At 39.6% G+C, this 27,775-nt stretch overlaps 5 protein-coding genes across 9 annotated transcripts in view; 4 read left to right on the top strand and 1 right to left on the bottom strand.

Annotated features, from left to right (window-relative positions):
* The first annotated feature begins 307 nt into the window (after window positions 1-307).
* On the top strand, window positions 308-5,754 carry BRL1 (BRI1 like). Its single transcript, XM_089784012.1, is given in 4 exon segments — window positions 308-785; window positions 1,026-1,865; window positions 1,868-1,910; window positions 1,912-5,754. Coding segments are annotated over 3 exon segments (3,657 nt in total). The 5' UTR covers window positions 308-785; window positions 1,026-1,369; the 3' UTR covers window positions 5,030-5,754.
* A 4,044-nt stretch (window positions 5,755-9,798) lies between these two features.
* Window positions 9,799-14,573, top strand: LOC110419017 (putative WRKY transcription factor 2). 2 transcript variants are annotated; one of them, XM_021431881.2, is made up of 7 exons: window positions 9,799-9,934; window positions 10,089-10,311; window positions 11,260-11,766; window positions 12,111-12,293; window positions 12,566-13,428; window positions 13,504-13,662; window positions 13,794-14,573. In XM_021431881.2, exons 3-7 carry the CDS (start codon window positions 11,317-11,319, stop codon window positions 14,341-14,343), a joined length of 2,205 nt encoding a protein of 734 aa, XP_021287556.1. In that variant the 5' UTR covers window positions 9,799-9,934; window positions 10,089-10,311; window positions 11,260-11,316; the 3' UTR covers window positions 14,344-14,573. The 2 variants fall into 2 exon arrangements, with proteins under 2 accessions (XP_021287556.1, XP_021287557.1); XM_021431882.1 differs by having other exon boundaries at window positions 9,807-10,311; window positions 12,566-12,935; window positions 13,026-13,428.
* A 382-nt stretch (window positions 14,574-14,955) lies between these two features.
* On the bottom strand, window positions 14,956-20,315 carry CLC-F (chloride channel F). 2 transcript variants are annotated; one of them, XM_021431875.2, is made up of 10 exons: window positions 19,331-20,315; window positions 19,150-19,224; window positions 18,202-18,604; window positions 17,811-18,005; window positions 16,829-17,283; window positions 16,617-16,721; window positions 16,342-16,527; window positions 15,990-16,202; window positions 15,672-15,904; window positions 14,956-15,486 (listed from the first exon to the last, which is right to left on the bottom strand). In XM_021431875.2, the coding sequence occupies exons 1-10, from the start codon at window positions 19,697-19,699 to the stop codon at window positions 15,408-15,410; spliced, it is 2,313 nt and encodes a 770-aa protein (XP_021287550.1). In that variant the 5' UTR covers window positions 19,700-20,315; the 3' UTR covers window positions 14,956-15,407. The 2 variants fall into 2 exon arrangements, with proteins under 2 accessions (XP_021287550.1, XP_021287551.1); XM_021431876.2 differs by lacking the exon at window positions 19,150-19,224.
* Window positions 20,316-20,581: 266 nt separating this feature from the next.
* Window positions 20,582-25,274, top strand: LOC110419016 (uncharacterized protein At4g26450). Of its 3 annotated transcripts, XM_021431879.2 has the most exons (5): window positions 20,583-22,355; window positions 22,428-23,290; window positions 23,491-23,701; window positions 23,956-24,010; window positions 24,955-25,274. In XM_021431879.2, exons 1-5 carry the CDS (start codon window positions 21,360-21,362, stop codon window positions 25,008-25,010), a joined length of 2,181 nt encoding a protein of 726 aa, XP_021287554.1. In that variant the 5' UTR covers window positions 20,583-21,359; the 3' UTR covers window positions 25,011-25,274. The 3 variants fall into 3 exon arrangements, 2 of the variants coding, with proteins under 2 accessions (XP_021287554.1, XP_021287552.1); XR_002445435.2 differs by having other exon boundaries at window positions 20,582-23,290; window positions 23,491-23,718; XM_021431877.2 differs by having other exon boundaries at window positions 20,584-23,290.
* A 2,145-nt stretch (window positions 25,275-27,419) lies between these two features.
* The window catches only part of LOC149527064 (hapless protein), a 3,920-nt gene continuing 3,564 nt past the window's right edge, over window positions 27,420-27,775 (top strand). Inside the window, exon 1 of the mRNA XM_089783961.1 lies at window positions 27,420-27,467. Coding sequence (XP_089640087.1) covers window positions 27,420-27,467 — 48 coding nt within the window. The remainder of the gene's footprint in view (window positions 27,468-27,775) is intronic.

Raw genomic sequence — 27,775 nt, 5'->3', positions numbered from 1 at the left:
TGTTTTTTTTTTTTTGGTCTCTTTTTTATATTATTTCTCCACAGAAAATTTTGGCATGATAATTTACCCTTATATAGTACTGTACGAAGAAGATGTAAGTCTTAAATGAAATAGAAAAAGAAAGAAAGTGACAAAGAGAGACGTACGTGCGGGGCAATTCAGAAGGGAGGCCCCAGAAAAAGGCCGAGTTTGGGAGAATCAAAAATAAATCAAAAGTTTGACTGGACCCAAAGAAAACAGAACACAAGGGAAAGAATAATGCCAAATGGGGAGGCATCACTCATTCAATTCCCACAAATCACTCTTTCTCTGTTGCACCTCAACCCCTCAACTTGTTCTCTCTCTACTCTATTCTATTCTCTTCTCTACTACTTTGCCAGTCCCACTTTACTTAACTCGGTGTTCCTAGGTTATGCCTGCCAAATTTCTCCCTCACTGTTCTCTGTTTCAACCAAGTTGGTGCAACTACACCAGCTGCTGAATGCTGGTAGCAGTGTTCGGCTTCTATAGTTTCCTGCAATTGCTTCTTTCTTAGTTGTTTTCTTTTGCTCAAAGAGCTGTTTCTTTTCCCTTTTATGGTATCTCTCTCTGTCTACTTGTCCATAGTCTAAGACCTTATCCCCTCGTGGAATCTAAAAAATGTTACAACTAAGTACTTATTAGTTGTTCTGAGTTCTGGGGCCGACATCTCTGAACATCGTACCCGCCGTCTGTTTCCTTAACGGACTATGATTTTGGACCTGCCTGTCCTTGTTACATCACCACTCCCACCTTCCTGGCTCCAGGTACTTGTGTCCTCTTTTCGTCGCTCTCATTACTGCTCAATTTTCGCCCATTTTTTCTTCTCTCCTCCTCCTCCTCCTCCATCTTTAATACTTACGGTGAATTGGTGATTGTTTGCCGTTCTATGTTTTGATTTTTAAATTTTCAGTATGCCATGTTTAGTTTGTCTTTGATGGCGATTTCCACTAACAATTTTTTAATGCTTATTATTTCTTTTTATTTTATTTGTTTTCTCCCTCAAGTTCCAGCTCTCCAAGCAAACTGCTATCTGCTGTTAAGAAATGTCGGAGAAAATTGGATTGGCAAGAGATCTAAAAGTGAAGTGAAAAAGAGTCTGCATAGAAGAGAATCGCCGAGAAATGATCCACGACGTATTCTATGATTACTTTCTGCTTGTTTGCAAAAGCACAGAAAGATTGAGAGAGAAGTAGCTAGAAGCCCATCCAAAAAGATTTTCTTGAGAAGTAAAACCAATCTGAGATACTCAATAGAAGGCGCCTTTTAATATATATGACAGCCTCAGCGCCATTCCCCTGATGTAAATCTCGGCACAGGAAGGGAAAGTAATATTCCGGGGAAAAAGAAAATGAAGAAATTATGGAGGGTAATGCTATGCTCATCATCACAAGAACAAGGCTTGACTGGAATCTTTGGTTTATTGTTGTTGCTTCTATTCCACCATCTACTCATGCGGGCAGAAGCTAAACAACTGGTTTCAGGGCAAAAGCAAAGCAATGATGAGGTGATCAAGTTGATGGCTTTCAAGCGCTTCTCTGTTACCTCTGATCCTCATGGTGCCTTAGCCAACTGGACTGATGATTCTCCCGGCCCCTGCTCATGGCGTGGCGTCTCCTGCTCTCCTGATGGCCGTGTTGCTGCTCTGAACCTCAGTTATGCAGGCCTCGTTGGTGGCCTGCACCTCCCTAACCTTACAGCCTTGTCTGCTCTTCGTGATCTATATTTGCAAGGAAATTCATTTTCTGCTGCTGATCTTTCTGCCTCCACTGCTGTCTCATGCAAGCTTGAAAGGCTTGACTTGTCCTCCAACACCATCTCAAACCCTCTTCCGGCACAATCATTTTTTCCGCGTGCAACAGTCTAGCTTATGTTAACCTGTCTCGCATTCAATTCCTGGGGTAGCCTTATTTTTGGTCCTTCTTTGCTGCAGCTTGACCTCTCTCGAAATCAGATTTCAGATTCTGCCCTATTGAATAACTCCCTCTCTAGCTGCCAGAATTTGAATCTGCTCAACTTTTCAGATAACAAGCTTACGGGAAAACTTAGTATGCCTTCCTTGTCTTGCAAAAATTTAATTGTTCTTGATGTCTCGTACAATCTTTTTTCTGGACCGATACCACCGAGTTTCATGCCAGATTCTCTGGTTTCTCTCAAGCATCTAGATCTCTCCCACAACAACTTCTCTGGCAAGTTCTCCAGCCTAAATTTTGGGCAGTGCAGCAACCTCACGCAGCTCAGCTTGTCTCAGAACAGCCTTTCTGACTCTGCGTTCCCAGTTAGCCTCAGAAACTGTAACTTTCTAGAGTCACTTGACTTGTCCCATATTGGGCTGCAGGACAAGATTCCAGGGGGCTTGTTGGGAAGTTTCAAGAATTTGAAGCGTCTATCTTTAGCTCATAATCAGTTTACTGGTGAAATCCCTCCAGAGTTGGGACAGGCTTGTGGAACTCTCCAGGAGCTTGATCTGTCATCTAACAAACTCACGGATGGATTGCCTCTGGCTTTTATTTCATGCTTTTCTTTACAAATTCTGAACCTAGGGAACAATCTATTTTCAGGAGATTTCCTCAGTGCAGTTGTGAGCACTCTCTCGAGTTTGAGAAATCTTTATGTACCTTTCAACAATATTTCTGGTTCTGTGCCCTTGTCACTCACCAATTGTACTCAGCTTCAAGTGCTCGACCTTAGCTCTAATGCCTTGACAGGGAATATCCCTCCAGGATTTTGCTCTTCAACCTCAGCTTTGGAGAAGATCCTTTTAGCCAACAATTACCTCTCAGGAAGTGTGCCCGTGGAGCTTGGAAATTGCAAGAACTTAAGGACACTGGATCTTAGTTTCAACAGCTTGAGTGGTCCTATTCCCTCAGATATTTGGAAGTTACCAAATCTTTCTGACCTGGTTATGTGGGCAAATAACCTCACTGGTGAGATCCCAGAAGGCATTTGTGTCGATGGAGGAAACCTGGAGACCCTGATTCTCAACAATAATCTTATCACCGGAAACATTCCACAGACCATTGCCAAGTGTACCAATATGATATGGGTGTCACTTTCCAGCAACCACCTTACAGGAGAAATCCCTTCTGGTATTGGAAATCTTGTAAAGCTTGCTATCCTGCAACTAGGTAACAACTCTCTGACTGGACGGATTCCACCAGAGCTTGGAAAATGTCAGAGCCTCATTTGGCTTGATTTAAATAGTAATGACATCTGGGGCCCTCTCCCACCTGAGCTTGCAAACCAAGCTGGCCTGGTCATGCCTGGAAGTGTTTCTGGGAAGCAATTTGCATTTGTAAGAAATGAGGGTGGAACAGCTTGCAGGGGTGCTGGAGGTTTAGTTGAGTTTGAGGGAATACGGGCAGAAAGGCTTGAAAGTTTTCCCATGGTTCACTCTTGCTCATCAACAAGAATTTACTCTGGCATGACAGTATATACCTTTGCTAACAATGGCAGCATGATCTACCTTGATGTCTCCTATAATAATTTGTCAGGTAGTATTCCTAAGAATTTTGGTGCAATGAGCTATCTCCAGGTCTTGAATTTGGGACATAATAAGCTAATGGGAAATATTCCAGAAAGTTTTGGCAGTTTGAAAGCTATTGGTGTCTTGGATCTTTCTCATAATAATCTCCAAGGATATCTGCCGGGTTCATTAGGGACTCTTACTTTTCTTAGTGATCTTGATGTATCCAACAACAATCTCACTGGTCTCATCCCTACTGGAGGTCAGCTGACCACTTTCCCAGCATCCAGATATGAGAACAATTCTGGACTTTGCGGGGTTCCCTTGCCTCCTTGTGGTCCTGGAGGTCATCCAACAAATCTTCACTCTCGGAATAAGAAGCCATCTGTGGCAGTTGGGATGGTGGTTGGCATCACATTCTTTCTTTTGTGCATCTTTGGACTTACATTAGCTCTTTATCGAGTGAAGAAGCACCAGCTTAAGGAGGAACAGAGAGAGAAATACATTGAAAGCCTACCAACTTCAGGTAGCAGTATCTGGAAACTCTCCAGTGTCCCTGAGCCTTTGAGCATCAACATTGCCACTTTTGAGAAACCGCTACGGAAGTTGACCTTTGCCCATCTGCTTGAAGCTACTAATGGTTTCAGTGCAGATAGTTTGATAGGGTCTGGAGGGTTTGGTGAGGTCTACAAGGCACAACTGAGAGATGGCACTGTAGTTGCAATTAAGAAGCTAATTCATATCACAGGGCAGGGAGACAGAGAGTTTATGGCTGAAATGGAAACTATTGGGAAGATCAAGCATCGGAACCTGGTTCCTTTGCTGGGTTACTGCAAGGTTGGGGAAGAGAGGCTTCTTGTGTATGAGTACATGAAATGGGGAAGTCTGGAGTCTGTTCTTCATGACAAGGCCAAAGGAAGAGGGTCAAGGCTTGACTGGGCAGCTAGAAAAAAGATTGCGATAGGGTCAGCAAGAGGTCTTGCATTCCTTCATCATAGCTGTATTCCTCACATTATTCACCGGGACATGAAGTCTAGCAATGTACTGCTTGATGAAAACTTTGAGGCTAGAGTTTCTGATTTTGGCATGGCGAGATTAGTAAATGCCCTTGATACTCATCTTAGTGTGAGCACACTTGCAGGAACGCCAGGATATGTTCCCCCAGAGTACTATCAGAGCTTCCGGTGTACTACAAAAGGTGATGTCTACAGCTATGGTGTCATACTGCTAGAGCTTCTCTCTGGCAAGAGACCTATAGACACATCTGAGTTTGGCGATGACAACAACCTTGTAGGATGGGCAAAGCAGCTTCACAGAGAGAAGAGAATTGATGAGATATTGGATCCTGAGTTGATGACACAGAAATCTGGTGAGGCAGAGTTACACCAGTATTTGAGGATTGCCTTTGAGTGCCTTGATGATCGGCCCTTCCGCCGTCCAACCATGATACAGGTGATGGCAATGTTCAAAGAGCTTCAAGTTGATTCAGAGAGTGATATCCTTGATGGTTTCTCACTCAAAGACAACGTTATAGAAGAATCATGAGGGAAAGAACCTTGGAAGTACATCCAACTTTGATTGGAGTGAAAAGGTCTTGTTCCTGCAATCGCATGTGGTGAGGCTGAGTTTGCAGATACAGTCCTACAAGTTGAACTTCTGATATTGGAGATAGGCTTCATTGATAAGTTTTTGCTTAGTGTAAATAATAGAAAACACTGAATGAGACAGAGAAGTTCAAAGAAAACATGTGGGGAAACAAAGTAATGGGGTCTTCAGTTGCTAGAACCTGGGTAACCTAGAGTTTCTTTCCTTTGAATATCCTCTCTGTCACCAAAGACTTCAAAACTTTGCTCCTTTTCCATTAGCTTGGTTTTCCTGCCACAATTTTGCTAACTGATATTTACTCTTTATATGTTGTAATTGGTCAGTTGTTCTTTGTAGGAAGTTACAATGTGAGAATTGAGAAGACAAGACCATCCTGTAAAGTTTAATAGGAGCATTAATAGTATAGTACTGGAATCACAATTGTATCATTTGCATTTAGTTTAGCGAGCAATTGCAGAACTATGTTGGCAGTTGAATTTAACGGGCAAAGAGGTCTCCAAATTGATTCACAAACATGATTTTGAACCATAGCTCTCTTTCAGCTGACTATGCAGCCTCCAACCTGAGTACTTCTTGTTCTTTTCTCTTTGTGGTTGGTCATGAACTTGCATGATCACATGACAACTCAAGCATTATACTGAATAATATCTTTACGATTTTCTTCATATGCTGGACTATGCTTCTGTTGGCTTGGAAATCTGATTGAATCTACAACATTTTGTGTATGTCTAAAAGAATCACAGCATGCTGGGATTTCAGACTCATATGAGTTCAATAATTAACTAGAGGCGTCTAACCCTGCTTTGGATTGCCGGAACTGGCTTTTTTGCGCCAAAAAGATTTCCTTGTTACGGTTCAGATATGTGTTGCATTTAATTTAATTTACAGCTACAGTTGCCTCGAAAAGCATTCGGATTAGTTCTAATTGATTTATCCTCTTTGAAAATCACTGTACTGCTTATAATCATTGGTAAACCATAATTAAAGCAACATCTGCAGTACTATTGGATGTTGAAAATAAGGCCTTGGAGCGATATGTTCCTTTAGGCAATAAAGTGTTCAACGTGAAGCCATAATATGTCTGATATGCTTGTCCATGTCAAATTTCTCTCTTATTTATGTCCTGATATCTAGGCTTTAGCTATGGTCAAAATCCTTAATCGCAATTCATGTCATCATTTGCACGTTTCCACATAGTGTTCAAGGATTTTGAAGTTTTCTTTTGTCTGTTTATTTCTCTCTCTCGAAATTTTGTACTGTATAGGATTCCTGTTGCACAATACAACCTTTTTGGTACTAAAGCAAATTTAAAGTTTGATTCATTTGACACCCAGCATCAAACACTAATGATGTCTAGGACAAAGTTTCAAGAGTTGATGATTATGCATTTATGACCAAAATGCCCAGGTGGATTTTAGACTTGCATAACTCCTGCCACTTGGTAGTTGCTGTTGATGTTCCAGGTCCAGCGGAACCAAAAAGTAATTCTGCTTGTTTTGGAGTCCTGCTGGCAGAGCCTCTTTCTCTCCGACAGGATAAGTTGGATAACCAATGCACCAAATTGCATATAAGCCTTTCATTCCCTCCTTAAAACAATCTGATCTGCAATGTTTATGGCATTGCCGTTTATGCTAGTTTATGGTTCCAAAGCCCCCTTGTAATGTGTTGCTTGCAGGAATAACCGATTATCTAATAACAACCCAAGTGCTTGCTTCATGCTTTGAACTTTCAAATCTAATTAAGCAAATGCTTAATTTGTGCTTGGCCCTGGAGCACAGGACTTCTTATGTAATGTAAGTTGTTCTTTGCCATCTTAGATTAGACATTCCGCATCTTATACATAGAACGTACTGTTTTGAGTAGAGGTTGAACCCTCGGTTTTGGATCACTTGATGCAAAACAATACCAACTTTTGTGGCTTATGCGCCGACGATCATACAACTTGCAAGGGCCTCATTAGTCGCAGTATTTAGTTTTATATGCACTGATGTTGTCTTGGTTTGGCACGACAACCATTGACTCACTGCGATACTTAGCAGCAGCGTCTGACCACAGAGTGCACTGCATGGTCTTCGTGCAATATAGGACATGGGCCTCGGGCCTGATACATAGGCCTTGAAAATCCGAGCAGCCCAGTGCCAACCAGTCTCTATGGAAATGGAATTCAGTCCAAGGAGAGGCCCCTTCGACATTGACAGGATGTCTTACTTGGTTCACAGACTAGGCTACTGACTCAAACTGAAGTTGTTGCTTGGAAAACTCCAACATTTGCTCCCCATTTTTCTCACCGGAGTGTCCCACCAATCCAAAACACAAAAACACAACCAATCCGTTGATGAATACAAAGTTGTAGTGGTACAAGTTTCAACATCAACCATGATAAGCCATACTATTTCATTGGCAGAAAGCTGTTGCAGAAATGTGGCAAAGTACTTGGTTCAAACTGTAAAGAATCTGCAGCAGGCTATATTTTGGTTCATTGGATTCCAGGAACACAACCATCTCCCAGAGTCCAAGGGCTTACTCTGAATTCCCAATTTCTTTCTCTGAACAAAGATGGATTGGCAAATTAAGTTGCCCAATCTTGGTGAAATCTTTTGCTACATCAATCATTATGTATTGTTCCATGTGATGAATGATACTACTACGGGTGAGTCCGTGTCAGTGATACAAGAGAAGTCTTTTTAAGGCTTTTTATCCTGACAGAAAACATGGGTTTGGGTTGTTAGGAAACCTTGGCAACAGCAATGTGAAGGAAAAGGCGGACAAGAGACAAAGACTGGGTCAAACGATCTTTTTGACTGGGTTTGGGACTTTTATTTATTTATTTTTAGCAGGAAGTGGGGAAATAAACATATATATAATAATAATATAACTGCCTGCCCCTGCCTCCTAAAATATTACTACATATAATTAAGTATATTTATATAATATTGTTGGTGTCACATGACATGAAGGAAGGAAAGACTCGTGTGCTGTTTGTTAGCTGCTATTGCTACCCTTGTTAATCAAAATTTTTAATTAAGCACAATAAACAATAATCATATCACAATAATCTGGTAAGATATAGGATATATTTATAAGTAGATGCATAATCCATCCAATTGGCACATTCTTATCATATCGCAACAAAATTTTTCACGCTGCCAGTTTTTGGTTCTTCTCCCTCCTGTCCTTGTTTATTTTGGCAAAATTATATACTAGTATTTCATTTCATTCTTCATTATATTCAAGCAAACTGGAAAACTAAAAGCATACATATTTGAAGGACACCTAGCTAGAGTTGCCTCACTCCCACTAAAACTTCATGTCTTGTGTTAATGACACATTTAGTGATGAATATACATACATGGAGATGGAGCAATACTATATTAATTAAGATGTAAAGCTAAAATATCTGTCATTTTTCTATTGCAGTAGATAGGATAGCATTAAAGAAGCAGAAGAAATTAATGATAAATTTGGAGAGTAAAACGAATAACTAGGGTAGACGCAGGTCATACGTGTTTATAGGAATAACTTTAAAGATTAACAAAGAGCAAAGGCAACAAAAAGAAAACGAAGGTGTAGCAGATTAGACTGGAATCTAGAATTGGATCCGCTCATAGTCACAGGCCACGGCACAAGAATAAATTAAGAGATAACAATTCGTTATCAGCCAGTCATTATTTTAATTTTAATACAATAAACTAATCTTCTCCCATTAAACACGGTTCCAATGAATGATTTAGGCTCTTTACTTGTCCTTTTTCATTTTAACATTTTACGTGTAAGTTAGACGGTCTATCATAATTCTATGATTCTCTCACTTATTTCTTAACACTGGTGCTGGCACTTGGTTGTCTCTTCATTACTATTATTATATTCATTTATTCGCTCAGGCCCATTAATTTTTAATCTTTGGGACCTCCGATGCCATGTCTATCCACTGTCCTTTGCTCTATTAACTTTATTCATTAATTAGTTGCCCAAAGGAACTTGTAGTCTTAGCTAGTATTTTACATATTCTTACCTGAAAATCATCAATTAGGCATAGGCATATTATACAATATATATTGAAATACTGAATGGTCTCTAATTCTTTAATTACTTTCTTATATTTTGAAGCTATGGTTTCCTGCAGCTTGTCAAATATATATATACATAGTTCAATAACAAATCTAAAAATAGAAGAGAAAAAAACTGCATATATAGTAAATGATATTTTAGATGTGATTCAAGAACATTGCATGGACTTGTGACAGATTGTTTATTAAAGATAAATAGTAGAGATTGTTTTTTTGGTTATCCTCTTAAAGAATGAATACAAGAGACAGATAGATTAGTGGGAAGAGCATGACAAGGTGTAATGGAAAGAACAAGGCAAGCAGGTGAGGTCAAGGCCTGCCAGCAGGCGGTTATAACATCTTCACTTTGTTAGGGTACAGGTGTTTGGCACATAATTTACTTGCCACCCCAGCGTTACACATACTTATTTTGCATCTTTTGACAATTAAAGTAATACTCATAAATTTAAGGAACACCCCATCTCCTGCTTTGGGGTCCTCGGTGATTACCCATCATCACCAATCAGAGGAGTGGCAGGTGCACCATGACTCCACGTGGCATGAAAAGATTGGATACAGCAGAGAGTGGTCATTTTCCTGTTCGAAAGGTGAAAACAACAGAAACAGGAATGATTAGCAACTAAATAACAAATTAAATGGAATGGAATGGAATGGAATTGAATCCAATCAATGAGGGGAGAGATGAATGTGTGAACTTTTCTTTGTTCAGCTGGTTGCTCTTCCTCTCTTTAATAAATTTACTTTATTTTTCCTTCTTCAGAGATTCCATCCATTTCAGGTCCACCACCATTGCAAAATTATCTCCTTTTTTCTCTTCTTTCTTCGTCTTCATTTCTTTATATAAATATACATACATATACGCACTATTTCCATCAGAATTCACAGTATTATATTTTATACTGTAATTATGTTTGTTTCTTTTCTTTTTGTAGTTTTCTCTTCTCCATAGAAAGAAACAAAATAATCATCTATCATAACAACATAGGCTCAAACCAAGGAAAAATAGAGAAACACAAAACACAGAGATAAAATCTCTGTGACTTTGATGTTGAAAGTTGAATGCTTTCATTTCCATTTCCATTGAAGAAAGAAAATCTGATCAGAGAGATTTGGGATATCTTCTGGTGCTGATGGTGGTCATGTCGGTTTAGTCAGGTAATCATTTTGTTCTTTTTCTTCCATATGAACTTTACTTCTTTTTGTTTTCTGTTTCTCAATTAAATTTTTCTTTTTTCTTCATCTTATTCTTCTTAATAATAATAAACAAATAATATCATAGCTTCACTGCAAATTTAAAATTCCAATCTCTGTATTTGCAATTATTTACGATCCATGCTTTGCTTCAATCTTATATTTTTGATACTATTTTTGGTGTAATTACCTCAACCTGCTATAAGCCAAATTTCTTATCATTAGATCTTGGAGGGCGACATGGCTTAAGAAATGAGTATCAAATTTATCAAATTAACTCTTTTTGTTTGATTAGTTGCCTTCATCAAATTCGGATTATGTTTTTATTTATCTCAACTTTATACGATCGATGATGAGTTCTTATGTTTTCTAGAAAAAGTTATAACATGAACAAATATGGAACCTTCTCTAGTTTTTGCTATCAACCGTTCTCTTTGTCTATCAATTCCTTCCATAATATTACTAAATCCAGCTGGTTTTTCTGCCCTCCTTTTGGCTTGGTTGAGCAAGGGTAAGACGCACAGTAATCCCATAGGTCCAATATTTATATTCCTTGTTCATTTCTGGAATCGTTTTGGTGTAGCTGAGGAGTGAATGCAAAACTATCACTTTCTACCTAAATCTTCTTTTAGCTGTTGCAGCCAAAAGAAAGAAACCCAATATGTAATGTTTGAATCTTATGTCTTTTTGTTTTAGCAATGAGGCTCAACAATTGGGAATTGCCCTCTGTTGAGCTGAGATTCTAATCTCTACATAGTTTGACTCTTCAGTTCAAAGATTACATCTTTGCAACTAATTTGAGAGCAAACTGCAATTTTGCTTTCTAAAGATATTTCTTGCTGTGTCATTTTAGAGTTATTGGGGGCCTCTCTTTGTTGCCATCATGTGTTGTCTTTGTTGTTGATCTGTCAGGGATTCGACCATCTTCTTTCACAATGAACTGAAATCTGCCCAGGTTTTAGAATTGTCATGGCTGGTATTGATGATAATGTTGCTATTATTGGAGACTGGATACCTCCTACTCCCAGCCCAAGAACATTTTTTGCAGCTATGTTAGGTGATGATATTGGCTCAAAACCAGTCTTGGAAACTCATGGGGAAAATAAAACTGAGGGACTCTTTCTGGGATCTCAAGGGATAATGACAGCAGAGAGTAATGACAATAAGGATGCTCACCAAGGTCATGAACAATTGAAAGAATTTGGGTCGATTTCTGAGCAAAAATCAAGTTCACGGGGAGGTCTGGTGGAAAGGATGGCAGCCAGAGCTGGATTTAATGCTCCCAGATTGAATACTGAAAGCATCAGGTCTGCTGACCTTTCACTTAACCCTGAAATTTGTTCTCCTTACTTGACAATACCTCCTGGTCTCAGCCCAACAACACTGCTAGAATCTCCAGTTTTCGTCTCAAATTCGTTGGTAAGTTTACTAACTGGAAAGTTTTGGTACCATCTAGTTGTAGTTCTTTCTTCTTGGAACTAGTATAGATGGTATCAACAATCAAAGGTGGAGGTCATGAGGGTCAAGGAAGTCCATACTCCAATCAGGAGTTGAAGGAATTATAATTAAAATAAGATTGAGGACTATCGTCCTGCACTACAAGTTACTTGCCAAAACAAATTCTTTTAGAATTTAATTACCATTGAAAGCATTTATACTCGGATCATTGATCTAATAGTTATAAATTACTTTCTTTAATTAATACCTTCCTTTTGTTTATTGAGTTCTGTTGCATACAAATATCTCAATGTGTATCACTGCAGGCACAGCCATCTCCGACTACTGGAAAATTCCCTTTTATTCCTAATGGTAATGGTCGGAGTTCTATTTCAGAGCCCTCTGATAGAAGCAAAGATAACTATTTTGAGGACATCAATGCATCATCATTTGCATTCAAGCCTTTTGCAGAATCAAATTCCTCTTTTCTCCTTGGTGCAATGAGCAAAGTAAGTCTGCTGTGGGAATTTGTTTTTGGACAACTAGACTAAGAAAAAAAAGGGAAAAAGATTTAAATGAATAAAAATGTCTTCCTTCAGAATGCACAATGTTATTCATGTTTGTTCCCACTTTTGTTATTAGTCAAATTCTAAATACTCAAAATTACTAAACTAAATTAGAACTTGAAATGGAGTGAGTATTAATATTAGTTTACCATCTCTATCAAATGCAAATGGGTAGACCAGATTTTATAACCATTAAACTTTCCTCCTAATTGCAGATTACTCCAGCCAGTGTTCCTCAGCAGTCATTTCCAAATATTGAGGTTTCGGTTCAGTCTGAAAATCCTCTTCCATCTCAAAATGTAGACCCAGGGAAGGTCCACTCTCAGAACAGCAACAGGCCCACCCTTCAGGCAGATTTCTCTAGATCATCAACTGAAAAAGATACTGGGAGTAACAACTCTGCAGATCATATGGTCTTTGATCCTGTTGGTGGGACTGCTGAAAATTCACCGCCTCTTGATGAGCCGCAGGATGAAGAAGGAGATCAAAGAGGCATTGGAGATTGCATGGCTGGTGGTGTTGGCGGTGCACCATCTGATGATGGATATAATTGGAGAAAATATGGACAAAAACAAGTAAAAGGCAGTGAGTATCCTCGTAGTTATTACAAGTGCACACATCCAAATTGTCAGGTTAAGAAGAAAGTGGAACGTTCTCATGAAGGTCACATAACAGAGATCATATACAAGGGAGCTCACAACCATCCCAAGCCTCCGCCCAATCGCCGATCAGCCATTGGATCATCCAACCCACTAACTGACATGCAACTAGAAGTCCCTGAACAACCTGGCCCTCAGAATGGTACTGATGGTGATCCTGTTTGGGCAACTGCACAGAAGGGAACAGTTGCTGCTACTCATGATTGGAGGCATGACAGCATTGAGGTGACATCATCTGCACCTGTAGGTCCTGAGTATGGCAATGGGCAGGCCCCAAATGGCACTCACTTTGAGTCAGGTGATGCAGTGGATGCCTCTTCTACCTTCTCTAATGATGAAGATGAAGATGATCGGGGGACACATGGCAGTGTCTCATTAGGTTATGATGGTGAAGGAGATGAATCTGAGTCAAAGAGAAGGTTTATATCTGACAAAATGTTTGAATAGTGTTGCTATTTAGATCACCATGTGAATGTTCTCATTTTTTGTACCAGGAAAATTGAAGCTTATGCACCAGAAATGAGTGGAGCCACACGAGCTATTCGTGAGCCTAGGGTTGTGGTCCAGACGACCAGTGAGGTGGATATTCTAGACGATGGATATCGGTGGCGCAAGTATGGCCAGAAAGTAGTGAAAGGAAATCCAAATCCAAGGTTTTGGCCTTAAATCAATCAATGTTTTATTGTCTATGTTCTCTCGCTTTTACTCTTTCATGCATAGAGCTGTTTTCTGCTATTGGTGGCCAAAATAAAGCAGAACATCATTTGCTACTGTTTTAATGCAGGAGTTATTACAAATGCACTAGTGCAGGCTGCACGGTGAGGAAGCATGTGGAGAGGGCATCACATGACCTCAAGTCAGTAATTACTACCTATGAAGGAAAGCACAACCATGATGTTCCTGCTGCTCGTAGTAGCAGTCATGTCAATTCTGCTACCTCTAGCACAGTAACTGCCCAAGGTGCTTCCTCTGTCCAAACTCATGTCCACAGGCCGGAGCCCTCACAACTTCACAACAGCATGGTTAGACCTGCATCATTTGGTCCATTTACCCTGCCTGGAAGGCAGCAGCTGGGGCCTTCTCCTGGCTTCTCCTTTGGAATGAATCAACCAGGCCTGGCAAATTTGGCTATGGCTGGGTTGGGTCCTGGCCAAGCTAAGCTGCCGGTTCTGCCTGTTCATCCATTTGTGCCTCAGCAACGCCAGATGAATGAAATGGGTTTCATGCTGCCAAAAGGAGAACCAAAGATGGAGCCAATGTCTGAACCTGGATTGAATCTATCAAACAACTCAACAGTATACCAGCAAATTATGAGTAGGCTGCCTCAGATGTAAATTTTCTGTTTTTTACTCCCTTAAAAATTTATCTTTCAGCTGTTCTGAGAAAAACAGAAGCATTTATGTTTCAAATATATAAATGAGCATTTCATCAGTGCTCGATCTTCCTTGTTATTCTATTGATTTTTGGTGACATGAACATAAGTTGAAATTGTTATGAGAGATTATGTTTCGAATATATAAATGAGCATCTCATCAGTGCTCGGTCTTCCTAGTTATTCTTTTAATTTTTATTGGCTTGAACTTAAGTTGATATTGTTATGAGAGAGACTATACCTTTGATTTCTACTTGCACCGACTAGATGGAACGGTATAATACCAAAATAGGAACTGCAACACTAGATTGTTGGTACTTGAGTTGAACACGGTGGAAAACCATGCCAAGAGAAGGATGCTCTTGTAAATATGTTTCATTAAGTAGCTGTTCTGATTGGCGTAACAACTGACAAATGATACCCTTTTGTTGCAAAGTTGGAGTGTATTTTGGGCTAATTTTTAATCCCTTGGTTCCCATTGAACAGAGAAGAGGAGACAAGACGGAAACCACGTTGTCAGTTGTAACCAGCCAACAGTGCATTAATGAAAACAAATATATAACCAAGACCAACATTTATGAGCATTTCAAGTAATCATCTTACAAATCAATTGTATCACAAAATTTCTTACAATTAAGTTCATCAAATGATGAATATAATTGAGCCAAGCTCTATCCATCTGATTCCACTTCAATGACCACACCATTTGCTTCTCTGATATTGGAAAAAGAGAAACAAAAAAAATGATTTGCCTACTGATTTGCACTATCTTTTTCCTCTAATATATATATAACTGTAAAAGTGCATGTACAAGGCATTTTTCTCTAAATTACATCAAGAATCCTAAGGTATATCAGCTCAGCAGAAGCTGTAGTAATCCTATATGGAGTAATCCCGACTCAAAGCGTGACTCGGAGTCCCAATTCTAAAGTAGGCGTAACCAACTTCCTTGGTCTCTCTTCTAAGTTGCAGTATGTAGCAGCAGGCCGAGGAGCTAAAAATTTGACAATCAGCAGCTTCGCTGCATTAATGGCCATTTGCCATCTCCTCCAGATTGTTCTCTTTCCTATGCTGATAGACTGATTTCCTATGATTTATCTCCTCTCTGCATGGACAACAAAAAGCATCAAATCATAACTAATAAGAAGATTGCATAAAAATCAATCAGACACCAAAACCACAAACCCCCAGTAGAATCTAGAATAGTAGACCTAATAAGGATACCATCTACTGGAAAAGAAAGAGGGATATACTATCATATAACAACATATTGAAACATGAATAAGGAACCTGAGACAGTTCGAAATTGATTCGTAATGAAGAACAGCAACAATTCTTCGCTTCCTTCCCTTGTGGGGTTCTCCCCCATGTTTCACCACTGGCAATTGCTTTATCCCCTTGGCCTCCATCAACTTCCTGGCGATTGCCAAGTCCGTATCTGGATAACAGGTTAAAAGTCCACGCTCTTGCCCACAGTAGCGTATCCCTCGAGTGCAGACAGAGGAAACAAGACATTCATTCACCTGTAAGGATTTCACAATGCCTTATTTAAAACATGAGAGAGTGAGAGAGAGAGAGAGAGAGAGAGAGCAAACAGGAGTTACATACATCCAGAGCTGTTGAATCACCATTGGAGACATCTTTAGGCTTCTTAGACAGGTACCGTCTAATGTCACCATATGTGAGAATCCCCTCCAGAAAGTCATCTTCATCAACAACAAGCACACAATTCTGATGGCTGTCATGCATGCATTTCATTGCTTCTTTTAAAGTAACAGCCATTGACACCTTTACATACTTTTTTGACATGGCCCTAGAAACCTAACAACAAGCAAAGACGCAGATTTCATCAAGTAAAAACGGGTATAAGGGAAATACGCTACATGCTAACTGATGAGAAGCTCAAAAAAAACTTGACCATTTAGAAAATCTTTTCTGAAACAAAAGGAGGAAATTATACCCTAAGATCTTCAAGTAGCGTATCTTCATCTACAACTTCATTGTCAGCAGCCTTTTCTATTACAGAGAGTTCCTCAGCAGCAGAAATGGAAGAATATCCTCTTGCTTCATTCCTTGTATCAGATACTTCAGGCTCCTTGTTCTGGTTAGTCACAGAAGGAACCCATATGGCTAATCCAACAGCCCCCTATTTGCCAAAATGACAAAGAAGAAAAACATTATCAAAGTTAAGAAAATGGAGATGTTTAGACAATGTCCCATCGCATAAAGAATTACCATGAGAGGAAGTAATATCCTGTAATCTTTTGTCAGCTCAAAGAGAAGCAGAACTGAAGTTAGGGGTACTGAACAAACTGAAGCTAATGTGGCAGCCATTCCAACCTAAAGTAGAAGCTTGAATGAATTAAAATCAGCTAATTACATAAAATTGAACATATTTTACCAAGTTTGAGAGATGTGTGGGCGGTAACTCCCCATGAAAAATTTACCAGTGCATATGCTTGTGGCTGTGCAACGGCAGCATTTCCTGGAATAGCTGAATTAATAAGTTCAGCAGCTGAACCTCCAAACACAGCACCAACAGCAGCACCAATCATCAAACTTGGTGCATAAAGGCCACCTACAAGCCCAGACCCCTTACACAAAGCAGTGGCTACAACTTTGGCTGCTGCTAGCTGGGCTAGCAACCAAATTCCAGGAGCTGATGCCGTCTTCCCAGTATGTAGGATTTCATTGACATTTGTAAAGCCCCAATATAGTACTCCAGGATACTTAAGAGCTATTATTCCTGCTCCTAAACCACCTAAAGCAGGACAGATTACAGCAGGAAGTCCAAATTTCTCCTTGATGAACTCAAACACCTTTGTGAACCAAGAAACCAAGCGAGTGAACACTACACTTACAACACCACATAGCATTCCCAAAATCAGGTACAAAGGTAGCTCTGCAAGACAAAATCAAATAAAAATTGTAAGTATCACCACTTTTTCCCTTATATGCAATCATTCCTAATTGTATCTTAGCATGAAGTGTGATACATGAAGCTTGTTTGACCTATTCAGGTAGAAAAGCCAAACCCCTAGGAGTGCATGCCATTGGAAATAAAAATACATACTGAATTCACAGACTATGCTGGGTGCTCACTGTCAAATATTTGTAAGGCAAATGTGCCCTCTATATGCTTTAATTTTCTAAACAGAAAAGGGGAGGTCAAGCTATCAAAACATAAAATTGGGAGGACATGCTATCAAAACATAAAATTGATGAAATTGCTAATCATAGATACAAGAAGCACAGTTTAATTCCAGATCAATAGAGCAGCAAATTCATCAATCTCCTCATTAAACAACGAATTACTTTTGGAATAAATATCAGAAGCTGTAATCACACAGAGAAACGTACACAAATACATACAAGCATCAAAGCTGCAATCTGAAAATAAAAAGAAATTCATTACAAGAAGTTAAATACCAGAAGCGGATTTCAAATCATATGATGGCACAGTGAAAGCTGATTCTGTCCCAAGTAAGGCATTTGATACGGTAGACGAGATAACAGAGGCCAAAATTATCATCGCTGTTGTAAATGGAGGTGAGTTTTCAGCACGGAGAGGTCTTACCACAGTTTCAATAGCAAAGAAGCAACCGGCAACAGCAGCATTAAAACCTGAAAAGATGAGAGAGAAGTTGAAAGATAAAAACCAACCAATTCATCAATCAATTTGAAAATGATACAATACATAGCCCCTAGATGAAATCAATAGATCAAGAAGGTAACTTTAAAAGCTTATGCCAATCAAAGCCACAACTACAAATGAAAGTAAGTCTCCAAGTGTTTGGTTTAGCATGCTCAATCAGTGTACCTGAAGCAATCCCAGTCGCTGCTCCAGCTGCCACAAGAGCAATCTTCCTTTCTCTGTTGTTTTCCATCATTAATGAGAATCCATTGGCAAATGATTTTCCAATATCTACACTGGGGCCTTCAGTACCCAAAGAACAACCAGTACCTAAAGTTACGGCAGCCTGGATAGCCTTTATTGTGGGGAAGACCCCAGCAACCAAATCGACACCTTGTTGTTGAGAAGAACTGGATTGCCTTATTTGGTTCATTATGTCAAGTAAACCATGCATCATTCCAACAATGACCCCACCGGTGACTGGAATCAAAAGAATTCGATGCCAAGTGTCAGCCAGTCTCTGTAAACGAAGCCATGCAGCACCCTCAACTGGAGTCCCAGCCCATGCCCATTCATGTATGACGTGAACCTGAATGAGAAATAGCAAACATCATAGATGAGCACAAAACCTGAAGCAATATTGAACAAGAGAAACATTTATCATGTCTGGACTAGGCTACTTTGCCAAATACTATACTATTAAGCTACAATAATAACCTGACGAGGAAGCAGTTTACACTAGCACAGACAAGGAGAAAAGGAACAAGGAAGTCCACATCCGCTGAGAAAAGGAGAGCAAAGTTTTGATTCAAGAAATGAAGACGCATGGTGGAAACTGTGTTACCAATATGCTACTTGATGGACCATTTGTAAAAGAAATATGCGAGATAATTGAAGAAATACAGCAGTGGGAGGATGGACCATATATGAAATGAATAATTGTCCAGAAGCCTATATCAAAGTTGTAAGGGAGGACATAGTAAGTTTTAGCAAAAGTTGAAAATTTGTGTCTTGATTGGGTGTTAGAGAAACGAAACATCAATTAATGTTAAAAAAGTTGAGAGTTTTATTAATTAATAATTTGGTAATAAAGGAAAGAAAAGAAAACGTAGGAAGGGCAGAGGAGAATCTTACAGAAAAAGGAATGGGTATTCGTAGGATGATGGTGGAACAAAAATGCAAACTTGAACAGTAATGAATTAAGCCCTTCTGAGAGCAAATTAAAGCCATTAATTGAAGAGTTGAGAGATCTCAGAATCATAAAAGTGACAATGCAACAGATATAGCAATGTTGAAACGAAAAAGAAAAGCCTACTCCTTTGTTGAAGGCAGCCACAAAGAGACCGGAGGCGACTCCAAGCAAGCAACTGATAAGCAGCAAGGCCCATTCGGGAGGGGCGCTATCTCCCAGCGCATCAGCGGCATCCATAACGTAAGCATGGTGGTTGTGGTGATGATCTATGGAGGACGGTGAGGAGCGGTCTCTGTCTCTATCGAGTCGTTTGAAGCTGATGCGCCTGGCGGAGAAGCCCCTGTCCAAATGCTTGAACAGATCTTTAAAGGCGTTGTTGTGGTTGTTGCTCATCTGAGATTCCAAGTCGTCGTCATCATCGTCATCTTCATCCTTACGGCTGTTGGATCTCAGCAGATGCCTCTGATCGCTGTATTCTCCTGCCCCCGTCATTTCCTCAATTCTTTCAATCAGTATTTCCTATCCATTCCAAATCCCAACCCTTTTAAATAAACGTCGAATTAGTATTCCCCAACATAATAATATGTTTTGTTTCGCTGAGATCACAAGCAATGCTGAAAACCAGAGTTTTTTAACATTTTATTGCGAGCCGAGCCGAGCCTTGCCTTCTGCCTCTTCCCTTCCATGGAATTCTTCCAAGTCCAACAATCAATACGCGCCGTTTGGCTCCCCACTCGCTCCTCGCTCCTCCATAAAGACAAAACATGTATATCCCAGACCCAACTTGTAAAACGTTGCACGCCGACGTGCTTGGAAATAGGAATGGAATGCTTGGTCAAACAAAAAGCACAGTCACCGCTCACCTCACAGAGTCACACCTTCACCTTGCTCAATTCCTGTCTTGTTGCTTTTACTGTCTGCTATTCTAGAGCAACCTTACCCTTACTCCTGTCCTTAGGTGAAAAAAAATGCAAGCTTTCTATTTACGCATGCCATGAAGTTTAGAAAAGGAAAATACTAGCAATAGTAAGCAGTAACGTGGTCATTGGGTAAAGCATGGTTGACTGCTCCATGTCCTTCTTTCCTAACCTTCCTCACTGGAAAGAAGAAGGGATTCATTTCTCTGAATTGATTGGGAAATGGAATCCGTGTGCACTTGAATTGATATGGAAATACTGCCTACCGTATTTGTTACAAAAGTAAAGATCCCTCATTTGATAGAAAAGGAAAGAATAAAAGCCTACACAGGCGCGTGCTTACGCAACACAAGCATTGACGTGTGGTTCTCTTCCAAGTCTCAACTCATCCACAGAATGAGAGGGCAAAATTCGTAGGCAAACAAAAGAAGAGAAAAACCTCAACTTTGACACATACCAAAACCAAAGATCAAAGGAGACCATAGGAGGAAATTTTTGGCCTAGAGAAACAACTACGAAACAGAGAAAACAACACCACCGTCGGAATTTGAGTTGATTTCCAAATTAAAGGAACCCGTTTGATGGATGGATTTTTTTTTTGTTGATGGCGATCGGATGAGGTTCTAATACTTGTTGGATCTGAAACCCTGAAACTAGAGCAGAACCAGGTGGGCGATCTTCTTCTTCATCCAAACACAGACGTCATCCAGTAAAAAGGTTAGATCTTTGCTGCTTCCTGCAACCAAGATTCCACCTGTGACTATCATCTCTCCAGTTCTGGGATTCCCTACAATACAAAATTGTTCTCCTTTTCCACTTAACAAGCTGATTATTTATATAGGTCTTGCTCGTCATTTCTCGCTACCCGCTACCCTTTCAGCTCAGCCCAATACTGTTTTGTTTTCCTCTTTCGTGGGATTCTCTTTTGTTTTATATCTCTAGCTAAAAATTGAAAAAAGATACAAGGAGATACGGGAAAGATTTAATTTTGTAGACACCTAGATGGATATTACAATTTTCTTGGTGGTTGGTAATATTTAAGTCGTTTTGTTCTGACTTCCGAGCAACAAGCCGATAACAAAGCCCGGAATTCTTCTAAATTCCCGTCTTGGTTCTTCTTTGCCTTTTCCCCTTATATACAATCCCTCTTTAAGCTTAAAGCTCTTACTATTTTGGGTTTTACTTGATTTCCGGGAGTGCACTGTGTTTGTGTAGATATTTACTCACCTGCAAACATGCATGCTAGGCATAGAAGTCCTGGCAATGGCTATAGGTCTAGTTCTATGGGGATGGGGCTTGCCGCTTCCCGGATATCCCCTGAAACTTCGGGTAGAGGCCATGGCTTTTACAATTCAGAGTACCGCAACTTCAAGCGTGGCTTTGGGCGTGGCCAGAGCCACCCAAAATCCTTTCAACCACATCCGCCCACACCACGCAAAGGCACTGACATATTTATGGAAGCAGGCCGGCTTGCTGCGGAATACTTAGTCTCGCAGGGATTGTTGCCCTCTAGTGTGCTACCTGCCAAATGGCAGAATGGTAGTTTGAAGAAGCAGATGGGTGATTATCAGGATTATAGATCACCAGAGGGTGATAACTTGCACCTTCCACCAGATGGCCGAACGTCAGCCCTTGCTCGCCTGGGAAATGCTACCTCTGATTTGGGATTAGGCAGGAGGAGGTACCTTGATGATTATAACCCAACAGGGTCGAGAAATCTTTCTAAAGGAAGAAGGAAGGAGGGATCTTATCGAAGTCATAGCTCCGATTGGGGTCGAGAATATGGGAGAAGTGGGTCATGGCCAGATAGAATTAGGGGTTCTCCCGATATGGAAATTGATGATGATAATGTTTCTGGACATCATGAAGAGCCACAAGTTGGTAATGGATTGCAGAAGCCTGTTTCAAGCGAGTTTGCACCAAAAAGTGAGGAATTAGATTACTCAGAATTTGATGATAAGTACAACCTACAGGATGAAGTGGGCTCAAAGGCAAGTTCCTCTAGTGCTGGGAAAGATCTAAAGTTGGAGACTGATGGCGAACTCCTGAAGAGTTCTGATGATTCTACAAATTTTAGCACAGAGGCTGGAGAGCTGAAGGATGGCAGCAATAATGACGAAACTGAGAAGGAGGGTACCGTGAAGAATTTACCCTACCAGTATTCTTCTACAGAAGATGATCCCTCAGGCAAGACTAGTGCTGATTTACTGGCACTCTGCAAATTTGCCAAGGTGCCTACCAAAACGCGTTCTTCCTTGACATTGAAGAACTTAAAGACTGACTCAGTTTCATATAATGAACAGGAAAGCGTTTCTGATATGGGGGCTCCCAGTGGTCCTCAAAATGCCCTGATTGAAGAAAATTCTCTGGGAGGTTCCTCTGGTGATATGCTAATAAATAAAAGTCAGGACACAAAATGCCCTGATTCTGAACTTTCTAAAGACTTGTCTGTTCATTCCTTTGGGGATGGAGGGGACTTGGATCGCATCTATGGTGTTGAGCAGGGTAAGTGTACAAGGTCTCAATCTTTCCCTGATAGAGCCCTTTTGCATGACAGTGAGCAGGAATTGGTTGAGGGGATGCTTGGTCTCCAAAGATCCAGCTCTATGGTTGTGGTTAAAGAGAGAGGTGAAAAACGAGGTTTGGAGCAACGGGGCTTGATGGAGGGAGCCAAAAAACCAAGAGAATGGCTTCAGCCCTTGGCTACCAAGGCTGAGTTCTTGTCCTTTTCTGATTTTGGTGATAAGAAAGGAGGTTCACTGGAAGGGACAGCTTCATCTTCTGAGAAAGTTGGTGTGACTGATAATCAAGAGATCCAAGACAGCTTGGTTAGTAATACTCAATTTCCAGATGGAGATGGTGAATCAAGTGTCAATTATGCACAAGAAAAGCAGCTTTTTCCAAATGCATTCAAGATCTGTGACCTTAATCTGATGGAAGCTTCTGATATAAATGAAAATCATCATAATGATCCAATTATTATGTACTCTACTCCTTCAGAGACCAAGAATGAAGCAGCAACCATTGATATAGATTTGTCAATGAGTAATTCCAACAATTCTGGTGGAGGAAATAGGCATACAAGTAACTGTAAGGAGATTGAAGTAATTGATCTAGAGAATGATTCTACCCATGAAGACAAGGCTGTTGATAATTTGGAGAGGAAGTAAGTTTCTTTTATTAGCATGTGATATCCATCATTCTCCTCATCTCAGCTTCTCCTGTATACAAATAGTAATGAAATAATCTTCGAAACTGGGTTTTCTGTTTGTTTCCTCCTTTGTATAAAGTGCGAAGTGCCTCATGTTGCAGCTAATTCCTATAGGCCCCCGTCTTCATCTTGAATTTGACTTCTTTATCATGCAGGAGTGAACCAATTTTTGTGAGCATGAATGGTGATATGACTGATGTTTCGGATCATTATGATGGGCTTATGATCACAGAGTTCCTCGGAAATATTTCCAGTTGCCCTTCAGATGATATCAATCCTCATCCCATGCAAAATGAAAACATTAACCCTCTGCAGACTGAGAACATCAATCCTCTGCAGAATGAGATGGGCCTTCATAATGGAGAGGTACAACAGTAATTGCTGTGAGTAGGATGTCCGTTCTGTATAAAACTCTATGCGTTATATGCATCTGGAATCTTGATACTTACTAGTCTTAATGTTAGTGAAAATTTTGGGTTTTCCTAGAAGTTAAGTTTCTTAAAACATGATATTGCAGTGGTTATTATTATTTTTTATAAAGCTATACTAATGCATTTTAGTTGAACATTATAAGGTTTTTCTTGATGAGTAATTTTTTGTATTTTATTTATTTATTTCAGGGAACTCTTGGGTTTGACGACTCCATATATATGTCACTGGGAGAAATACCATTAAGTATGCCTCCTGTTTAATTTCATGGTTTGCTTTCTTGTAGTTCTAGTCTGTAGTTGATCTGTCTGATATGGTATTTGGCTGGACTTTTAATGAATACATTGCACATTCATGCATCAAATGAATACTGTGGAAACATGATTTATGTTTAACAGCTGCTGTAGAGGAAAGAAATGGAAGTGCAAGGAAACTGCCTTCTTTTTTAAGCATTTTAAGAGAATTCAGAGAATTTACTTTAATTTAAGTTTTCTTCTTTTGACTGCCACAGCTTTATATACTGCATTTGGTAGGAGGGAAAAAATTGGTATTTTGCCACCGTGTTAGCCCAAGTTGACATCATCCTGACAGAGAACACATGTTGAAAGTAATCAAATGGTGTTTGCTAAATATATAGTGCTAAATATACTTAGCTCCTGCAATTACAAATAAATTGCTTGCAGAACTGCCTGGTGGGAGCTAAAGAATGCATTAAGGAACATATCTTTTTGTGTTTATGAATTGAAAGAATTATCATCCAGCAACAATAAGGATTATGAAACTTCTTGCATGTGTAAGCAAGTGGCCTAGATAGTTTATTTGGCAGTTCTTGATAGAAAAGATTAGAAAGAATAAGCTGAACACTTGTACAACTGGGTATTATCTAGTTCAGGTTCAACGCCATTGGGCCAAAAGACTTTTCCTTGATTTTCTTTCCCTTGGGACTTTTTTACCCCTTATGATAGTACAAAAATTTATGCTTCAATTTACCTTTCTTAATTCTGTATTGTATTTTAATATAACACCTACTGCTAGGATCTTACTTATTACTGGTGAAAATAAGTTAAAATATCTGGATACATAATGCTTTTGCTCATCTAATTAAATATTGTTCTGCTATGAATTCTTTTTCCTTCCTTTCCAACCCATTTATTTATCTACCCTAAGAATCCTTTGATGATTTCTTACAGGCTTTTTGCCAGCCTGGGAGCAACCACCAGCACAGGAGTACGAAAAGCCCTTCTGATTCTACAATTGCTCTAAATTTGTGACAAAATACTGCTCAGAATGTTAACATTAGTCACTGAGGTTCTTTTCATTATCGTTAGTTCCATCTTTTGATTTAGTTTAGGTTTGCCAATGAATTATGCTTGTATATCTCTGCTGCTGATAGGAATTTGAGAGATGGTGAATGCTTTTCTTTCATTTGGCTGCTTCCAGTCATCATTACGTGAAAGAAAATTCATCATGTTGGTTTCTAAAGTATCTTACTTGTACTCCTTTGCTTGAACTGGTCTGAGCTCTAGAGTGACATCAAGCAAGCGACTAAAGTTCTATTTAGTTGAGGATGCTGCAGATTGAAATAATTTTGAGAGGGTAGTAGTATGACATCTCACTTGTCGGAGCCCTCTGAATGATGGATTCATGGCAAGTGCTACTATGCTTTGATGGGCAGTGATAATTAAATGTTGATTCAATATATTCTGGGCTGTTTAGACAGGAAAATTTGAAGGTTTTGGACTCTAGCGCTTGAGAGGGTATTTGATGCAATATGTGTAACAGTGCATAAAAGAGAAATAATATTATCAGAAGCTGGATTTAAGAGAGTCCAGAAACATTCATTGAATATGTTTTTCAATTTGGAGAAGCACGTTAAGCTTGAGATACCAAATGCAAGAAGCAGAGACAGGAGGATCGTCAGTCCACTGACAGTCTGAGTTGATGTTCTTTTTGACAAAAAGGGCTCCTTGGAATAGGAGGTCGGCTCATTCTCCATTCACACCATTTTCACCCATAACGTGTGCGTGAGTAGAGAAATAAATAATTGCTTTATAACATTTAGTAAATGACATCCATTGTTACTCTGCCCCTCTTTTATCAGTGTAGTTGCCCTCGAGGGAATGAATAAAGTTGCAGAGAATGGGTGGTGCAGCAAACTTGTTACTCTTCCATGACCGTGAATCAAGCACGCTTTAAGGCGAGAGGAGCTGTCACTACTCACTAACAACTATGCTACGCTTGATGCTTCAGGAAACCATGGTTTTGCTTTCTGAGATAACAAAACACAATGTAAAGGGTGAGTGATGATGATGGTGGGGCTGGATAATTAGGGGGTGGGGCGTTGAAACTGGGAACACAGAGAGGTTACATGTCCTTGTCATACGCGCAAATGCAATGCTAATTTGCACATATTTGGAGTTTCTTTCATGGGAAATTAACTGCACCAGCGGCGCAAGCGGAGGGGGAGGGAGGGTTGTGTACGTACAAGCATGACTGGAATTGGCAAAAATACGTAATAAATGAGTTGGAAGGGACCCGATTGAGGTAGACGTAGACATCAAACTGTCACATTCCTTTCAACGCCCATCTTGATCCCTGTGTGGTGCTGTGCTGTGCCCGATCCCGTTGTCTAGGTGAGTCGTAAGTTGCGCAACAAACAAAACCAATACTAAGAGCAAATCATCCTTAGATAAGATTGAGATTTAGATTAGACTCATAGATATTCTTTTATGCTAAGTTGCATGTCTAAGTCTAACACTCGTTATTACTACCTACGTAGCCTGTTCCTGCCTTTTAATTCCATTATATGACCAAACACCTCCATATGTGGTATGGTAGGTCGGAACAAATTACGCAGGATTCAGTTTATGGTAAAATTGTTAGGCCAATGAATGCTAAGTGTTAATTAATTAATTAATGATGCGCATAGTGTCTGTCTATTATCGCTATTAGCTAACGTACACAACCCAATGTGCTCAACTCAACCCAACAAGCAAACAATCACCATTTATTTTAGTTATTGTTCTGCCAAGTCCAACCACATTTTGAGCTTTTTACTTTGATCATCCCACCCTTTTTTGTTCCTCATTAAAATACTATATATTAATTTTATTTGCCTGCCAAATAACCAAAATCACAGAGAGAGAGAGCAGTGGCAGCGGAAGTGTAGTGTAGGGGTGAATCTTTGTCTTCCCCATAAAATGTAATTACGGAACATCAAATTAGATTAAACGACTTAGTAAGTCAAAAAACACAGGTTTTCTATGCAGTAATAATCGGATAGGGATTACTTTAATGACTATGTATTGATTTAATTTGTCAAAACCCAAAAAGAAAACCGTGTTGATCCTCCCTTCAACCTTCAAAGCATATAATAGTCTTACCGTTGAAGGCATTTTAATATATGGTAAAGTACGTACTCAGTATGAAAGCATTGAAGTTGAAGAAAGTTTTACAAAGTACAAGCAGGCTCGTATTTACAGTACGTAGCCCGACCTTGAGAAATATACTCCATTAATAAAATGCTACTAATTGGATTGCGTTTTACAGTTTCAGATTGCTTCGAGAACAGGGATTATCAAAAGTTTGAGAAGGATACAAGAAAATAAAATATCATTTCCTGTACAAATGCATGCATGGGAAAAGATCACCGGGAATGGGATCATCATCATCTTCACATCACATCTATATCTATCTTTGTTTGGTATCGTATGGATGCATGAATATTTCCGGAAACAAGCTTCTCTTCTCTTTAATTGCTTCTTCCTTTTGCTCAAAGCTGGCTTTCAGGATATTTATTATTATTGTTATTATTATTATTACTTTTAAAAATTGCAGTAAAGAAGGAGAAGAAAAAGATTCAAATTTGGACACAAGACATCAAAGGCAATGCCTTGGTACATGCCCTGTTAGGGAAGATAGAAGGATACTGGAGGAGAGGAGGCACGGGGAAGAGAGAATCGAAGTCGAAAAATTTTCAGTAGTACACTTGGTTTTCACAATCCTACTGCA

Source organism: Theobroma umbraticum, unplaced genomic scaffold (assembly GCF_002168275.2).
Source record: "Theobroma umbraticum cultivar Fairchild unplaced genomic scaffold, ASM216827v3 scaffold_67.0, whole genome shotgun sequence".
Lineage (NCBI taxonomy): Eukaryota > Viridiplantae > Streptophyta > Magnoliopsida > Malvales > Malvaceae > Theobroma > Theobroma umbraticum.
This window is presented reverse-complemented; position numbering and strand designations above follow the sequence as displayed.

Coding starts and splice junctions, on each gene's coding strand:
- LOC110419017 (XM_021431881.2), top strand. CDS start 11,317: ATGGCTGGTATTGATGATAATGTTGCTATTATTGGAGACTGGATACCT. Junction 13,429..13,503: donor GAATCTGAGTCAAAGAGAAG/GTTTATATCTGA, acceptor TTTTTGTACCAG/GAAAATTGAAGCTTATGCAC. Junction 13,663..13,793: donor AAAGGAAATCCAAATCCAAG/GTTTTGGCCTTA, acceptor GTTTTAATGCAG/GAGTTATTACAAATGCACTA.
- CLC-F (XM_021431875.2), bottom strand. CDS start 19,699: ATGACGGGGGCAGGAGAATACAGCGATCAGAGGCATCTGCTGAGATCC. Junction 19,225..19,330: donor TGGCTGCCTTCAACAAAGGA/GTAGGCTTTTCT, acceptor ATTTGCTCTCAG/AAGGGCTTAATTCATTACTG. Junction 15,905..15,989: donor GTGATTCAACAGCTCTGGAT/GTATGTAACTCC, acceptor AAATCCTTACAG/GTGAATGAATGTCTTGTTTC.
- LOC110419016 (XM_021431877.2), top strand. CDS start 21,360: ATGCATGCTAGGCATAGAAGTCCTGGCAATGGCTATAGGTCTAGTTCT. Junction 23,291..23,490: donor GTTGATAATTTGGAGAGGAA/GTAAGTTTCTTT, acceptor TTTATCATGCAG/GAGTGAACCAATTTTTGTGA. Junction 24,011..24,954: donor ACTGGGAGAAATACCATTAA/GTATGCCTCCTG, acceptor GATTTCTTACAG/GCTTTTTGCCAGCCTGGGAG.